The sequence below is a fragment of the Nansenia antarctica genome, assembly GCF_963989245.1.
Source record: "Nansenia antarctica genome assembly, chromosome: 12".
In the NCBI taxonomy this organism is placed as follows: Eukaryota; Metazoa; Chordata; class Actinopteri; order Argentiniformes; family Microstomatidae; genus Nansenia; species Nansenia antarctica.
In genome coordinates this window covers 9,273,045-9,289,244 of record NC_137682.1, presented here as the reverse complement: position 1 = coordinate 9,289,244, position 16,200 = coordinate 9,273,045, and the positions used below count along the sequence as shown (strand labels likewise).

General features: G+C 41.2%; 1 protein-coding gene across 2 annotated transcripts; it reads left to right on the top strand.

The window, feature by feature from the left end:
- Positions 1–1,598: 1,598 nt before the first annotated feature.
- Positions 1,599–7,472, top strand: impa1 (inositol monophosphatase 1). Of its 2 annotated transcripts, none has more exons than XM_080542746.1 (9): positions 1,599–1,715; positions 2,513–2,600; positions 2,791–2,924; positions 3,809–3,913; positions 4,916–4,961; positions 5,318–5,426; positions 6,103–6,211; positions 6,557–6,694; positions 6,986–7,472. In XM_080542746.1, the coding sequence occupies exons 2-9, from the start codon at positions 2,538–2,540 to the stop codon at positions 7,044–7,046; spliced, it is 765 nt and encodes a 254-aa protein (XP_080398872.1). In that variant the 5' UTR covers positions 1,599–1,715; positions 2,513–2,537; the 3' UTR covers positions 7,047–7,472. The 2 variants fall into 2 exon arrangements, with proteins under 2 accessions (XP_080398872.1, XP_080398871.1); XM_080542745.1 differs by having other exon boundaries at positions 6,543–6,694.
- Positions 7,473–16,200: the final 8,728 nt, after the last annotated feature.

Genomic DNA, 16,200 nt, shown 5'->3' with positions numbered 1-16,200 from the left:
ACCTAGGTCTAGCTAAACAGGTGAGGCGCCCCTACCCCCAGGTAAGTAAATGAAATGGGAAATTACAGCTGTTATTCCATTCAAATGTTTACTCAAGAATAAACACAGAGCTTATGGAAAATTATCCAAACACAAAACGGTTAACATTTGGGTCAATAAATTCAATATGGTAATGTATTAGCAGTCACACAGAGAGTCTAGCAGTCTCACAGAGAGTGTAGCAGTCACACAGAGAGTCTAGCAGTCACACAGAGAGTCTAGCAGTCTCACAGAGAGTCTAGCAGTCTCACAGAGAGTCTAGCAGTCTCACAGAGAGTCTAGCAGTCACACAGAGAGTCTAGCAGTCACACAGAGAGTCTAGCAGTCTCACAGAGAGTCTAGCAGTCACACAGAGAGTCTAGCAGTCTCACAGAGAGTCTAGCAGTCTCACAGAGAGTCTAGCAGTCACACAGAGAGTCTAGCAGTCTCACAGAGAGTCTAGCAGTCTCACAGAGAGTCTAGCAGTCACACAGAGAGTCTAGCAGTCACACAGAGAGTCTAGCAGTCTCACAGAGAGTCTAGCAGTCACACAGAGAGTCTAGCAGTCTCGCAGAGAGTCTAGCAGTCTTGCAGAGAGTCTAGCAGTCACACAGAGAGTCTAGCAGTCACACAGAGAGTCTAGCAGTCTCACAGAGAGTCTAGCAGTCTCACAGAGAGTCTAGCAGTCTCACAGAGAGTCTAGCAGTCACACAGAGAGTCTAGCAGTCACACAGAGAGTCTAGCAGTCACACAGAGAGTCTAGCAGTCACACAGAGAGTCTAGCAATCACACAGAGAGTCTAGCAATCACACAGAGAGTACATAGTAGGGCGGTAGACTGTTCTCACTTATCTTTGGGTGCGTTCGTAAATACGATCTGAGAGCGCCGGAGCGCACCCGGGGTGCTCTCTGGTCGTTCGGATATTCAGAGCGCTCAGAGCGTACCTGTTCGAAAATTCAGAGCACTTTGCTCTGGGAGCACTGAGAGCACTGACGGTTTGGCCGAACATTCCAATCTAAACATGTCAACAAAATGTTATGATTGGCTTATTTGGTACTCAACACACATCTGTGTGTAACAATTTTTTTTAATAATCATGTTTATTCATGGCATGAATTAAAGTTAATTTGAATGAATTTTAAAAGATGGAAAAAATGGTAACGTTAGTAGTAATCTGTTACATCACTTAAGTTAGCAGCAGAAAGCTAGCTAGAGTCAATAACGGTGTCCGCCATGTTTACAGTTAGTTTGTAAAGACTTTTAACAGACTGTTAGTAAATTAACTGATTACAGAGCGCTCTATGACGTTGAAACCAGAGCAGATTTCCAGAGCGTATTTACGAACGCACCCTAAGGAGAGTGAGTACGCACATGCGCAGTCGGACTAGATCCTCTGCCCTCGTTAACAATTGCCGGAATAAAAACACTTAACGCAATTTAAAATATGTACTTACTTACTTGCCGTTTGTTTTCCAGCTAATTTAACACAATTATATTACGAAGTTTGAAAATAAACCATCCACAAATCTCTCTGCGCATGCGTGCAGACGGTGGCTACGATTTTTGTTTTCACTCCAGTTGCATTTCTAGTTTCCGGGGTGGACAGCGTGGATTTAAACCCACTAAACTATCTTCTTAATTCGTTAATTAGATTACAGGAATTGACTTCCTGTTATCTCAAACTTAATCTACACCGGGTAAGATTTTCGTAATTTTAGTGACTATAATATAGGCCTATTTACGTCATTTATCGACTCACATTTCGTGAGTTTAGAATGATAAGGTTCTATCTCCGTTTAGGGTAGTTCAGAGATATTGAGCGTCAACGTTTTTACATTATTATGTTCTGTGAGATGGAACCTTTGTATTTTATGAATGACTAACTCAAAAGTGTCAACATTTAAATAAAAAAAACACCACACAGGCATTAATAAACACCTAATGGATCAGATTATGTAAAAAACTCAATTTTGACAAAAATTGAGATATAACCTTATAATTCTAACGTCACGATTTATTTGGGCAACTCGCTCATTGCATGTTTCTTGCTTCATGGACATTGTACACCCAGACCATAGTTTAGTGTCTCTGTCAACGCGTTAAAGACTCGGCAGGTCAATATGTTGGCATGAACAGCAGAAAAGCAATCTCAAAGCCTCAACATTGTTTGCACGTAGACATGTTAGCTGTGGAAACAACACTGGTCCAAAGTGCTGTTGCATTTCATTAAGGTGCTATAGCTAAGTATTAGATTTGAGATTAAAAATTACACAATTTCAAAGTGGGCCTAGGCTTCTTTCTAATGCAATCCACAGGTAACTGCTAGTCTTAGGGCTACTACTAATATTGTTATCAAATCACAATTAGGTGAACCCACTGAAGCAATGGGTTGCTCTTGTCATCAATATTGATATGTTGGTCTAACCTCTGAATGAGATGCATGTGTACTGTTGATACCATCACATCATGGTCAGAATGACTATTTCCTTTTAAGGGCATATTTCTCACATCAAGGCACCATGCCTGACCTCTGGCAGGATGCCATGGACCATGCTGTGGCTTTGGCCAGGAAAGCAGGATCTGTGAGTTGTGTGTGTGTGTGTGTGTGTGTGTGTGTGTGTGTGTGTGTGTGTGTACGTGTGTACGTGTGTACTTGTGTACGTGTGTACTCAGTAGTTGATTGTGGCTGTTATACACTTATTTCTGCCCATATAATGTTATTATACATGACCACACTTTGACCAACCATTAATCCACCTTTATTGTCTGCAGATTGTAAGGGATTCTGTGCAGAATGAGATGAAGATTATGTGTAAGAGCTCCTCTGTGGACCTAGTGACCAAAACTGACCAAATGGTGGAGCAACTCATTATCGAGTCTGTGAAAGAAAGGTTTCCCACACACAGGTAAAGTAATTTGTATAGCCTACGATAATTACACTCTTTGACGTTTTCTTAACAGGTATGATACTACTGCCTTTAGTAGGCTTACTGTGAGTAATGGCTTATGTTATTACTGTATTGTACTTTAAGTAATACTGATTGTAAAATGTGGTCGGCTGAATGGCCCACACCTGTATGGGAAAAATGAAAAGGCCCTTTGTAGGACCTCTCCCACTGCATGGTGTCAGGTAAGAGATAGACTTGGATGCAAAACAACACACACACACACACACGCACGCACGCACGCGCGCCATTACTGATGACAATGTGTCTTAATTCCTTTGAAGAGATATGTAGTATTGGTATAGGCTATACAGTGTCCTATGTACGTAATTGGACAGTGAAGCATTGTTTCGTCTTTTGGCTGTACACAAAAGTTTGGATTTGAAATCAAACTATTACTAGGGGGTTAGAGGTTAAAGTAGAGATTATCAGACTTTAATTATCAGACTTTAATTGACATCTCTTTTGTTGACAGACAAGGCAAACAAAAGCGTACAATCATTACTTGACATTGAGAGCTCTCTTATGATGCACAAATGACAAACCAGAAACACCTATCAAGCCAATTCTCCCATCACTTTTGGTACCCTGAAATGCTTTGGTACCCCCGAAAATATATAATAGGGGGACTGTGCATAAAAAGTGCTGTCATTTCTGAATGGTGAAACCAATATGTACACAAATACCATCATATAAAAGCTGGGAATCTCCACGTTAACCTCATAGTAAGTACAGTGATTTAAAATCCCCAAATTAGTAGTGTGGAGCCAAAAGAAGAAACAAAAGAACTTATGCTGGACAGTGTATTGATGTATTAAGTCTGGTTGCCCTCCTCTGTATTCAAGCTTCATAGGTGAGGAGTCAGTGGCAGCTGGAGAACCATGTGTCCTGACTGATAACCCAACCTGGATCATCGACCCAGTTGATGGGACCACTAATTTTGTACATGGGTAAGTAAGTGGGATATCTTGTATGCTTAGAATACTTATAGCCCACATACTGTATGTCATTATGCATCAATATTGGACATTATTATAGCTTGATAAACAACATCAACATACAGTACCAGTCAAACGTTTGGACTTTGGACACACCTTCTCATTCAATGGTTTTTCATTATTATTATTATTATTCTTTTCTACATTGTAGATTAATACTGAAGACATCAAAACTATGAAAGAACACATATGGAATTATGTAGTAGTAAACAATAAATTGTTAAACAAACCAGAATATGTTTTATATTTTAGATTCTTCATAGTAGCCACCTTTGCACACACTCTTGGCATTCTCTCAATCAGCTTCATGAGGTAGTCACCTGGAATGGTTTTCCAACAGTCTTCCACCAGAAGGAGCTCCCAGACGTGCTGAGCACTTGTTGGCTGCTTTTCCTTTACATTGCTGTCCCACTCATCTCAATTGGGTTTAGGTCGGGTGATTGTGGAGACCAGGTCATCTGGACCGCTGAGTGAAGGAAAAGCAGCCAACAAGTGCTCAGCACCTCTGGGAGCTCCTTCAAGACTGTTGGAAAACCATTCCAGGTGACTACCTCGTGAAGCTGATTGAGAGAATGCCAAGAGTGTGCAAAGCTATCATCAAAGCAAAAGGTGGCTACTTTGAAGAATCTAAAATATAAAACATATTCTGGTTGAACACTTTTTTTGTTTACTACATAATTCCATATGTGTTCTTTCATAGTTTTGATGTCTTCAGTATTAATCTACAATGTAGAAAATAATTTTAAAAAAAATAAAGAAAAACCATTGAATGAGAAGGTGTGTCCAAACTTTTGCCTGGTACTGTACATGTATACAGTATAAGATATTTAAGCTCAAGAAGAGTCATTCAAGATAGCATATGGCAAACCATGTTTTCACCCTACAGTAGCATCATACATGCATTGATTTAATGCTGTGTAACCATTTTTCTCTGACATTTCTGCTCCCCCATAGATATCCATTTGTTGCCATTTCTATTGGCTTTGCAGTGAACAAGAAGGTAAGTCTTCAGAATGACTCAGGGTTCTTTTTCTCCAAAGGACTGTGTTACCTAACCTTGTTACCATAAATGTCTGTTCAAATTAAAAAATTACATGCATGACATCCGGTTGCAAAAACACAAATTAAACTGCTGAATTTACAGAACTTCATGGAATGACTGTGCCGCAAGCAAAACACTTACAAATTGGGATTTGTAACTAGATACATTAGCAATATAGCAAAAATTCCGTCTAGCCTTTTAGAGGGCCAGACAACCCACTACCATATTGCTCCTACTTTCTGTACAGTATCCAATCATTTTGGATCTATAGTGAGTGTGTTAAAGGCAAGGGGTTGTTTCTTTATTTTCTACAGATGGAGTTTGGTGTGGTCTACAGCTGCATAGAAGACAAAATGTACACAGCTAGGAAAGGAAAGGGAGCCTTCTGCAATGGACAGCCTCTCCAGGTGTCAGACCAGAATGGTATGCCAACAGCTGTCCATTATACTTCCTATCACTATGTCTTTAGCCTCACTTACTAGGCTGAATGGTATGCTTGCCGCCATTGGTGTCTGAATGTGTATGTGAATGGGTGAATGAGAGGCTGTTGTAAAGCGCTTTGGATAAAGGCGCTATATAAGTGCAGTCCATATACCATTTACCACCGCAATAAAGCACAAATTGTTTTCTTTTCCTGACAAATTCTCTTCACACTATATACTCATAATTGGATCCAGAATCAGAATCAGAATCAGAGAATCAGAAGACTTTATTGCCATGACATGTAAACATGTTAGGAATTTGGTTTGGGACAATGGAGCACGGTTTACAGCAGGACAGGTGCAAGACAGGACAAGACAGTGCAAACCAACATCAAAGTGCAAGAGCCATAATTAATATAAATATAAAGTGCAGAGATCAAGTGTTCAAGTGTTCATGTCCAGACAGTCCAAAGCTCTCTGGGTGGGGGTGGAGGGAGGGTAGATAGATAGGGGTCAGGTCAGGGGGGGGGGGCCCAGCGGCATTTAGGAGCCGGATGGCTGTGGGGAAAAAGCTGTGTGTATGTCGGGCCTTCACAGTTTTCAGTAGTCAACCCCACCCCCTCCCTAATTCCCCCAATCCCTGTCACTGATGACAATGTGTCTTCATTCCTTTGAAGAGATCAATCAGTCAATCATCGCCACAGAGTTTGGCTCCAGCAGAGACGCAGAGGTGGTTGACAAAATCTTTTCCAGCATGAGGAAAATCTTGTGTCTTCCAATCCATGGGTAAGTCGACCCAGTCATATCATTAGGGAAGGAAACATTTTTCAGAAAAAACGTAGCCAAATAGATTAGCCAAATTATTCATTAATAAGCACATGGGTCTGTCTCTTCCTCTCCTGGTCTCACTGTATATATCTGTAAATCCTGAAGCAGACCTCAGCAAAATATTTAAATTGCTTGAGAATACTCTGTACGGTTTAATTCATATGCTTGGTGCACCGGTTGGGCAATGTTTGCACATGAGATTTGCACATTTATATTTAGAAAGCTAAATCAAATGCACCTCAAGTGGTTTAAATTCTTTTGAACCCAGAAACTGTGTTTCTCTCCCCAGGATGCGGGGCGTAGGCACGGCTGCCACCAACATGTGTCTGGTGGCGTCAGGGTGCGTGGAGGCCTACTACGAGATAGGGATCCACTGCTGGGACATTGCAGCTGGTGCTGTCATAGTCACAGAGGCTGGGGGAGTCCTCATGGATGTCGAGGGTAAGGCAATAGACTTACAAGAGGACATCATGGTCATTGTTGATGTTCTGATGTTTCAGTTTTCCGATGTTGAGTCGTCTCTTTCATTGACCCTGCTGTTTAACTTTTCCTGAGCTTCAGCCTGATGTTAGCTGTCACCAGATAGTGGTCGCTGTAGGCATCTGCACCACGGCAAACTCTGACATCTTGGAGAGTCTAAGCTGTTATTATCCCTTAATTATGATTGATAATCGAGTAAAAGTGTTTTTATAGATTAATTAATGCATTTATTGTTGCTATGTATTTCTTTAGGTGGACAGTTGGACCTAATGTCCAGAAGAGTGGTGGCTGCCAACAACAAGACAATTGCTGAACGTCTTGTCAAAGAAATAGATGCATTTACCCCTTTGCGAGATGATGCACCTATAGAACCAAAATAGGTTAAATTAAGGAAATTGTAATGTTCAATTCAATGAAGAAAGAAAGAGAATGAAAGAAAGAAAATGTTTTGGTTTTTGTCAGATTTTTTTACAGAAATGGTTTGATGTATTTCTGAAGAAAGTCTGGTCATTGAAAACCAACATATTTTGTCGTAGCATACGTTTCAATCATTTGAAATTCGAATGTTTAGTTGATAACTATCTTCCAGGAGATCTGAAATGTACTGTATATTTGTCACCAGTTATTAACACAAGATGCAGGAAATGTACATGTCTATATAACTGTATAATACTTCATTTATATGAATAGAAGACCTGATAAGTTGATTACAGTGTGTAGAAATTGTGACTTTTTACAATAATTCAGACATACTGTTAACAGACAGTCAGTAGAAAAATAAGTTTATTAAAGTACTTTAACACTTTTCATTAATCACATTATGGCTGTTATTTTATTTATCACATCCAAATTGTGATCCTTTTCACACAAAACATGCAAACACAAACAGTGTAAGCCCCCCTACCCCCCCCCCCCCCTAGAGGCATTACATTCCAAAACAGCTTGTCAGATGTTTTGATATATCAAAGGTAGTTTAATGTCAATGTGGGTTTTGAGTCCCATACCATCTTTTGTGTGGCTCCAGTTATACCTAAATACCAGATTTGAGTATATTAAATTGACTGGTCCCAAACTACCGTAAAGTATTATTCAAAATCCAGACAGAAATGTGTCTGTGTCTTACAGTAACTGAATAAGGATACATTTCTACTCAAAATGTGGTGTTAAGTGTGGCTTGTCATATCCACATGCATAATATAGTACCTGACATTCAAAAATATTTCTGTGTTAAAGTGTGAGACAGACTTCACACACTGGTACGTGTTATAGAAGAGGAAATACAAGTATCAAGACAACTCTCTCGAGTTATATTTTATACGTTTGTTCGAGCTAACCTGAGACCTTGTGGAAAACAACAGAAAGGAAACATTCCACAGATGTACCATCAACATGGACAAAGTGCTTTTTAAAATAGCTAATACATACTTTAATAAATAAACTGAACAAATAAACAAATGACTTAAGTAAAAACAAAATGAAACGTCTCATTTACCGTACTCACAATACTGGGGGTACACAACTCACTTGAAGACCAAATTCTGCTTTTGTATTCTTGTCACACAGAAACTACTGTATGAGGCATGCAGATAGAATGTCTTGAGTAGAGCTGACAGCTGTATTCTACATGAGTCCTTCATAATACATTTCCATCTGGAAGATCGGTAATGTTGCACCCTATAGAAAATGAGTTGCTCTAACTGAATAGCAGACCTAGTGTATGTCGACTCTACAGTATTTCACATTAGACACATTTCTGGCTGTGAAACCCAAGGACCCAAAATGTGCATCACAGTTCTGCAGGATTTTAAACCAACTAAAACATTTCCTCTCACAGGTGGTCAGGCTCATTATAAGGCCTGGAATAGAAAGATGAATGGTACCAAACAAACACATTGGATGCCATTCCTTATTCCATTCCATGCATTACAATGAGCCTGTCCTCCCCATGTCTCCCTCCACCAGCCCCTCCCTGCTGGTGGTGTATCGTGACGTTAGAATTCTAAGGTTCTATCTCCATTTTTGTCAAAATTGAGTTTTTTTACATAATCTGATCCATTAGGTGTTTATTAATGCCTGTGTGGTGTTGTTTTTAAAATGTTGACATTTTTTTGTTAGTAATTCATAAAATACAGAGGTTCCATCTCACAAAACATAATGGAATGTAAAAACGTTGACGCTCGATATCTCTGAACTGCCCTAAACGGAGATAGAACCTTATCATTCTAAGCTCACGGTATGTCTGAGACTGTAGAGTGCACTAAGCAACACTAGAACTCAATTACCTTTCATACTGCCTACAACATACAGTAATCTTCTTATCCTTGGATGTAGTAGGGTGTAGCTAAATGTAAAAAAAAATCCACCTAGTATGCTATTGCTACATTAGCATTATCTGCATTAGTGTTTGTGTTGACATTTTCCTGGTCAGATCACATTGATCTGGAGAACCCACAGCATTTATGTCATATTATTGTGTTATACATCCCTTATGACGTGGCGTTACAACGGCTGTCCTCAATCGTTAAGCAAGAGTAGCAGCTGAGAGTCCTCGGGGAAGCCCCTTGCAGGGTTGATTGGGGCAGAAGACCACACGCTCCCCATAGAGGCTGACGAGGGCAGAGGGCAATGGTCAACCTTGGACTTCACAGGGAGGTCGTTTTTAAGGCGAATTCTCTGGGTCAGAGTCTAAGAGAAATATACATTGCATTACTGAAGGGGGGGGGGGGGGCTATATAATGTGCTTTAAACTACAATGGAACTATATTGAAACCATGTTAATTTACAGACCTGTCTGATTTTGGGATTTAAATGAAAAGCACTTTTCATTTAATGTAGCTTAATTTTACAGTGCAATTTAAAAGTGCTCACCAGTCTAAGGCGGTGTATGTAGAGTGGCTCTGGTTCTTCAGGGTTCTTCAGTGGAATAGGAATGTTCCACCGTTGCAGCTCCGCCACCACTTCCGCCGTGTCAAACAGCACCGCGGGGTCGGCACGGTTCCAGTTTATCAGCTCTACTAGACGCTCCTTATAATGTAAGCTGGAGAGAGGGAGAAGACAAAAAAAAGTGTTTTCTAAATGGTGAAACCAATATACAGTATGTGACAGCTTTTTTTATTGCAACTGGAAAAGTTTACATTTTGCCAATAAGCCTAATAAGCAATGGGGGTTGAATAATTGTGATTGCAACTGTATATGTAGGTGTCAAGGAAGACCATCTTAAGGGTTGTTTCTGGACAGGGTTGATGTTTCTTACGTGCAGTAGCCACTGTATTCTGGGAGAGTTGGGCGACCACAGGGCTCCTCTCTGCGACTGCCTGTCTCTCCATGCTCCAGAACCGCACACACACCTGAGACAACAACCGCACAGTCGTAAAATAACGTTTTTAGGATTAAAAATGTAATTCAAAGTGAGCATGAACGTTCAGGTGACATCGCTTGCCCCTGGGTAAAATGTGGAGAATGATAAGTTGGAGTTCAGGTATATTTAGAGTGTTCAACCTCTCAGAGTGTAAAGGGTTAATACAGGGGCTAGTACAGAGAGCACGAGAGGGCAGAGTCCCACATTGTAACTTGTGACCTTGTCTACTGTAACATACAGTAAAGTGCTTTCTGGATCAAACTTTACCTCTGGATCCCGCCGAGCCCTCTTTGGATTTGACCAGGCCTGAGAAGGACACTCTGTAAAGCTGGAGGAGGATATACCAGCATTTACACTCTCAATTATCATAGCAGGTCACTACGGTGACAGTGAAAAGAATAAAAGAATAAAATAATAATAATAATAATAATACAAAATAATACCATAACAACCTGTTTTCTTCCTTTCTCTAGCATTGTAACTGCTGATGGCACTTGTCAGTTGGTTTTACTTTTGATGACTTATGTATAGTTAATTTAGTTGCTTAGACAAATGTACTTATTGTAGCTAAATTACTAAAATGTAAGCACAAAGGCATTTGTCAGTATTTAGTAGCTTCCACATCAGAATTTATAGTACATACAATACTTGTATGTACTATGTACTAGATACTTGCATCAATATAGTTAGCATTTAAAAAAAGTTGATTATATATTAAGTTCTTAAGAGGGCAATGATAATTTTATATTCAATTAAACCGAAGGAATGAGTACAGATAAGTGCTGGAACAGAGAGGTGTAAAAGCAACTGTAAGAGCCAGATAAATTGCAGAGGTTCTAGAGGTAAAGTTAGGAAAGGACAAGGAGACTGCAGTGAGGGTGAAGGTATAAACAGAGGTAAATGTCAGTAGTGGACGACTTACTTGGAGCAGCTTCTGTAGTCTGTCCACGTTCCAGTCCCGTAGGTGGTACAGGCAGTCCCTGGGGTGGTGAGAGTGTAACCCCTGGGTCCCACATTCCATAGAGAAGTCACACATCTAAAGTGATACATATGTATCACCGTAAGCATTTAACCACAGGCTGAGGGGGTAGGCAATAAGACAATTTGTAAGTACTTTGTGTATACGGATACAGTAAATGTATACGGTATGTTACGGTACATGTGGGAAAACTAGGGTTAGGTTTAGGTGCTACGTCGATTTGGTACATGCTGGCATGTCTAACCCTAACCCTAATCATATCCCTAACCCTAACCTTAACCGTAACCGTAGCACCCTAGCACCTAACCCTAACCCTAGTTTTCCCACATGTACCGTGTTCCCACATGTACCGTAACATGTACGTACATGTACCAGACAACCCTAACCAGGTCATTTGGTGAGAAGAATTCCTGGCCTCTGGCCCTCCTCAAGGGGGGCAGTCCCACTCTTATATAGTTTTACTTGTTTGTGTTAGAGACAGTGGAGAGAGAGAGAGGACAGTAAGGAGGAGAGGGCATGTCAGCAGGGCATGGGCCGGATTCGAACCCATGCTGGGCATGTGTGTGCAATGTAGGCCGCGGTGCTGGACCATTGTACCACCACAGGCCACTGTTATGTCATGATTGTGACAGTGTTATGGCCATAATTCAACTGAGAGTCTCTTTTCAAGGTAAAGAGTGAACAGTGTTATTAGCACAAATGCTTACATCTGAAGTAAAGCTTTTACTTACAAGAAACTACAAACTTACATATCCTAATTTGAAGGGCCTGTTGCAGCCACCACAGAACTCATGCTGGCATTGGGTACACTTGAAATGGAGACAACCACCCTTGGAGAGGTAGAACACAAACTTGCATTTTGGACACTCTAAAAAAAAAAAAAAGAATAGATATATTGTGGTTAGGTCCAGTATGGATGAGAAATTCTCAATATGGAGACATAGATGCCAAAATATGATTTACTGTGTGTAAAGTATGTGAATATAAAAAACAGCAATGAATGTGTGGCAGTATGAAATAGTGTATATTTTTCTTTCTTCATCTAACCTTCAATATCTCATGGATAGACCCGAGCGTTAAGTGTGTTTGTGTATATACCTATTTTGTTCTTGCTGAGGAAGTTCTCCAATCTTGTAGTCAGGTACTCTGGGTTGTTGTGGATTTGCCACTCTCCGAACTTCTCACAGGAGAGACCCTCGTGTTGTGGAGCCCACTGGTGAACCAATTTACACACACACACACACACACACACACACACACACACACACACCACACCACACACACACACACACACACACACACACACACACATACACATACACATACACATACACATACACACTAGATCTCATTTGGTGTTTTTGAAGCTGTATATTAATGGTCTGAAAGCTGTTAGCACAAGCTAACCCCCACCAGTTAAATAGAAAGAGTGTCAATTTGTGTGTGTGTGTGTGTGTGTGTGTGTGTGTGTGTGTGTGTGCATACACGTTGCATAGTACTTACAGCAGTCTTGCATTGGGAGCAGGTGCTTTTCCCGCAGCTGGGGCAGTCCATCCTGAGCCTGTCTGCCTCGTGGAGATGGCCAAAGGAGCACTAGCCAACACACACAAATGGGTGTCAGAATGACCACAAACATGTCTTACATCCGCTGGTCCGTCTGGATGCTGTGGCCCTGCAGAGTTTTTCAGGGGTGTGGAGTTAGGATTGCAAGGTTTGCAAGGTTTATTGCAAGGGTATTATGGATTGCAAGGTTTATTTTAAGAGACAGCTTTTTAAATTCTGGTGGAGTGAAACTGATGTTGGACATGTATTGACGACAATTTGATTGTTGTCTTGTATATGCTGAAAACACAATTTCTTTGTTTTCATCATCCCTGGTATAGAATTATTATTATCCTGAATTCAAACGTATCCAAGCTTTACTTTATAAAAAGGAAAGTAGTCGACACTCTGCAACTGTCCTAACAAGCTATGGCTTTATTCTGTTCTGGGTCAAATCCACTGGCCTTATCCCAGCTGGTTGGCTAAAGGAAAATACAATTTTCTATAATATTTTCCTCCAAAATTGTATCTTTATCTATGTTAATCAATCAGTAAATCAAAAAGCCCTAAATATTTAAACTCCTTATGAAACAGAAAGGAGGAACAAGAGACAGACAGAGAGAATAGAAGCCAGAGAAGGAACAACAACAAGAGTGGTCTTCTCTTACGTGGGCACACCAGCGGAAGTTGGGCATTCCCTGCAAGGCTCTGTCTCTCAACTTCCGCTGAAACAACTCGTGGGTCTGAGGATCCAAATAGTGCCTGATCTGTCACATAAAACACATGTGTTTTAACATCTAGAAACATAAGAGATACATTCAAGTGGAGTTGGCATTCATAGAGTTGGAGCCCCATCTACTGGATGAGATCATGGTTCGTAGGAAGACATACACAGTTAGGTCAATATATATATGGACACTGACAGCATTTTCATAATGTTGGCTCTGTACACCACCACAATGGACTCGAAATGAAACAATCAAGATGTGCTTTAAGTGCAGACTTTCAGCTTTAATGTGAGGGTATTTACATCCAAATCAGGTGTATAGTGTAGGGATTACAACTGTTTCTACATGTGCCCCCCCCCCCCCTCCTTTAATGAATAAATGCAAATTGAGAAGAGTGTGCCACCCATAATACATTCAGATATCATCATCAGTACAGTGTCTCCTGCCTGCGGGACGCCCTGACCTGTGTGTCCAGCAAGCTGAAGTAGTCCATCGTCTCCTCCATGCCTCTCTGCCTGCGGACGTCCGGTTGGCTGCAGAGGGGACACACCACATGGACGATGCTCTTCTCCTTGATGGCCGACGAGAAGTAGGCCTTGAAGCAGCTCTCGCAGAATGCACACGAGCAGTGGGTCATGGTGATGATCTTGGCCGATACACAGACAGAGACAGAGAGAGATATGTCATATGTCATATTTTTACAGGACGTAAAAAATGTGTCCGTCTCTATAAATAGTTAAATGTACCAACATTGACACCATCCTTCCCAGGCCTGACCTGACCTGGGCCAACTCTCACCTTGCTGAAGGACACCTGCTCCCGGCAGATGGGGCACTCGTGGGAGAGGTACTTCAGAGCCGAGGGGAGGTCCCTGCATGACTGCACTGCCTCCAGGACATCTGCAGGGGTGAAGCTCCGCCCCTCCAGAGACACCAGGCTCTGGAACATGGCAGCCTTGTCAACAGGGATGCCAGCCGGAACCAGCGTCTAAGGGACAAAGGGTAACAAAGGAAAGAGTTGAGCTTACTGACACTTTATCATCAGGATATCAAACATGACATTATTAGAAACTAGTCAATTCTATAATCATGGAATCTGTCAGTTCCCAAGTTGCCTTACTGGAGCGCTGTTAAACCTCTTGAGCTGAATGGGGAATGGCTGATCATTCACAGTGATGAGTCTTTCTGCATTTTGGAGCACACGCTCTGCATCTGCAAGGACAAAATCAAAGGACAAAAAAGAACAAAGTCAGATATACAGTATCTTCTAAAGAATCTGAATGAATCTACACATTGCTACTGCAACGTTAGAGAGTAGGCTGTGTACATTTGAATGGTTAATAGTAAACTGGACATTGTTTCCTGACAACCTCCCTGATCATTTAAATGCATCATGATTGCATATTATGTTATAAAGGCTACTTTTATAAGTAAAAACAGAAAGCAGCATAGCACAGAAAGGTCAAAAGAGAGACAAAAACATTTTATAGTACGGTATACATTTTCCTCCTAAAATAAAAGAGTACAACAAATGATACCATAAACATCAGTTTGCAGTAAGCATCCTGGTCTGGTGCTTGCCTTGGGGACTACGGAAGGTGACACAGGCCTGGTCAGGCTGGGCTGCAGGGTAGGTCACGTCCAGAACCTCCACCCCCCCGTTGTTCCTGCGTTGGAAGAAGAGGGTGAGCTTGTTCTTCATGCGCCCAGGGGTCAAACCAGGGGGCAGCTGGCTCACCTGGACCCTGTGTCGGTTGTCCAGCAGGGCACCAGGGGGAGTGAGGAAGGGGTTGGGGGGATTCCCAACATTGCTGCTGCTACCCAGGTCCAGTCCTGAAGGGGCAAGAGGTCATTGATCATGACAATGGTGATGGCTAGTTGAGGAAAAACACACCCACGCACAAAATTCCCCCAACATGCCAACACATTTTACCAAAGTGACTTACAATTAGAGATGACAGGGACAGGGTTAGGAGTAACTTAGGGTTGGAGTAACTTAGGGTTAAGTGCCTTGCTCAAGGGCACATTAGTGGTGGTGTTCCCAGGTGGGATTTGAATGACCTCATGACCTTCTGATAACCAGTCCAACTCAATATTCTCTAGGCCACCACTACCCCCACATGCCATTTCATGCTGACTCAGCCCACCCACAGTATGACATGATATTAAACAAAGAAGGCCAATCTGCAACCCCAGATGAAAGAATAGTTGAACGTATATACATATATCTAGTATATCTAGTTTCTAGAAGGACTTCTCCTTACTTTGCCATAGGTAGGAACAGGTTGAATTCTTCTGGATGTTTAAATATTGCAAATTTATAGAGTTAACATTGTCTCCAGGCATGTATTTACAGAGTAACGTATTTGTTATTATTTGATTCCTGCAAAATATATGGCTGCTATGATAACACCAAGTCAGAAATGTGTGGTGGTGAAGCACTGAGGGAAAGTGTAAGATGACTGATGCGAGGTAAAGCCAACGGCTGTGCGCCGTTATCAACGATCTTTCAATTGGCTTAATGAAGGCCCTTCCGAGTTAATAAAGTTAGAGAAAATAATTTTGTTCCATTCAGTTCAGTGACGGCTGAACTAAATTATTTAAATCTTTCATCAAAACAATCAATGAAGGATATGACTCACCCTTGTCTTGGGTACCATTTTTCAACTGCAGGCTCTTGAATAGGTTGCTCATGTCCTCAGAATTGAAGAAAGTTGCGTTTTGAGCTGTCAAGCAGACATGTTCTGGTAAATAATGAGTCAACAGATTAAAAAATGCTCCACTGTACCATTACTTTTTCTTACGTTTTTTATCAGAGGCTCTTTGAACCCTGCATCTATCGGATGCACTTTGAGTCCTAC